The 1,583-nt window shown below is 62.6% G+C and overlaps 1 protein-coding gene across 1 annotated transcript in view; it reads left to right on the forward strand.

Annotated features, from left to right (window-relative positions):
* The first annotated feature begins 290 nt into the window (after positions 1–290).
* The window catches only part of CDIP1 (cell death inducing p53 target 1), a 4,371-nt gene continuing 3,078 nt past the window's right edge, over positions 291–1,583 (forward strand). The window contains exons 1-3 of the mRNA XM_026065262.1: positions 291–419; positions 1,019–1,117; positions 1,296–1,442. Of these exons, the coding sequence (XP_025921047.1) occupies positions 1,033–1,117; positions 1,296–1,442 (232 nt within the window). The 5' untranslated portion in view covers positions 291–419; positions 1,019–1,032. The remainder of the gene's footprint in view (positions 420–1,018; positions 1,118–1,295; positions 1,443–1,583) is intronic.

Consider the following 1,583-nt stretch of genomic DNA (forward strand, 5'->3'; position numbering starts at 1 on the left):
GCTGTTGCAGCYGGGACACGGCTCAAGGAGCGATGGCGAGCGTGCCCGGGGCTCAGCGCTCGGTGACGCCAGGGCCTGCTTGCCGTCGGCTCTGTAAGCCTTCATGCCCACCGCCTTTCCCTTCCATACCCAGCCGCCGGCTCTGCTTTCCTGACCGCGGCATTTGGGCCCACAGCGCCCCGGGCCCTATAGAAGCGGGGTGGCAACGTGGCCAACTGTCACTGGCAGGTGAAGCTGTGTTGGACACGCGCCCTGTGGATAAGACTGCTGTGTCTCAGTGGCTCCTCTAACTCACTTGCTCTCTCCTTTCCAACAGCTTCGGTGGGATAAGACGGCTTCCGAACTACGTGGCTTAGAAGAACTGTTGCTTTTTTAGCTCTGTCAAAGCCTCTGAGCTCATTGCTACAAGGAAGAGAAAGGTAAATTCTCCGATGCTTAAAGCTGGTCTCATCCTAACTCACCTGATGAGCACATTTAGAGATGCTCTCCATGAATTTGCTCCTTCCTACAAAGTTTATGCTTGCGGCTCAGTGGGAAGACGTCCTGCCTCCCCTTCTGGGGCAGGTTTGCATATGATTTGCTGGTTGGTGTTGGGGGAGCCTGTAGTCAGCTTGGGCATCTCGTTCCTGGTTTTGGTCCTGTAATGCTGCAGCTGAGGCCCTTGATAGAGCAGCTTCCATCCTGGTAACACCCAAGCGCGTGGGAAACGCTTCTGAGAACCGCACTGGTGACCTGCTGTCGCACCAGCCGTGGTCCTTATAGGGGAAAAGCTGCAGAGGCAGCTGGAAGATGCATTACGCAGCCCGGCTGCCCCTGGGCACATGCCCTGCTCTCGGAGCTTGGCCATGGCCTGACGTGAGGGGACAGGACCCCCCCCCCCCCGCTGGTGTGCCGGCAGTGCACCTGCATCGCCCTGCCTTTGCCGCCTGGGTCAAGGTCTGTCTGGCTCCGGGCCGTGCCCTTGTTCCTTGTTCTGGTCAAAGGCCGGCATCTTTTCCAAGAGCTTCTTTCCTTGCAGGGCGGCTCTGAGCAATGTCAAACGACCCTCCGCCACCCTACCCGGGAGGCCCCTCGGCACCTCTGATAGAAGAGAAGCACGGCCCACCCCCCGCAACAGGTACCCGGGGTGCCGGGGGGGCCCTCTGCTCCGGCCGGATCCGGCGGCATTGCTGAGCGGGCTGGAGCAGGGAGCGCGCGGTTTCCCTGGGAATGCCCCGGCCAGGGCCTCTTCTTGCAGCTCTGCTCTGCCACGGGCAGCGCGCTGGGGAGGCTGCTGACTCTGGCTTTCCTTTCAGATGGTGTCTCCCCTGCTGTGGGCCAGCCCCAGGGGGTTCCCGTCCCCCCGCCGGAATTCGGGCCCCCTCCCTACGAGCCGCCCTCGCAGCCGGGCTTCCTGCCCCCCCACATGCCCACAGACAGCTCCGGGCCCTACATGCCGCCTGGTGAGTACAGACAGGGGCTGTGTGCAGCAGGGAGCAGCGGTGGGGGACCATGACCAGGGGCTGGGGCTGCTGTTGGAGGCTTGCAGCCAGGCTCCTCGGGGAACAGGGACGGTCGGGCCCGTGTCTGCAGAGAACGTGTGG

This window comes from Apteryx rowi, unplaced genomic scaffold (genome assembly GCF_003343035.1).
Source record: "Apteryx rowi isolate R43461 unplaced genomic scaffold, aptRow1 scaffold_225, whole genome shotgun sequence".
Classification (NCBI taxonomy): Eukaryota; Metazoa; Chordata; class Aves; order Apterygiformes; family Apterygidae; genus Apteryx; species Apteryx rowi.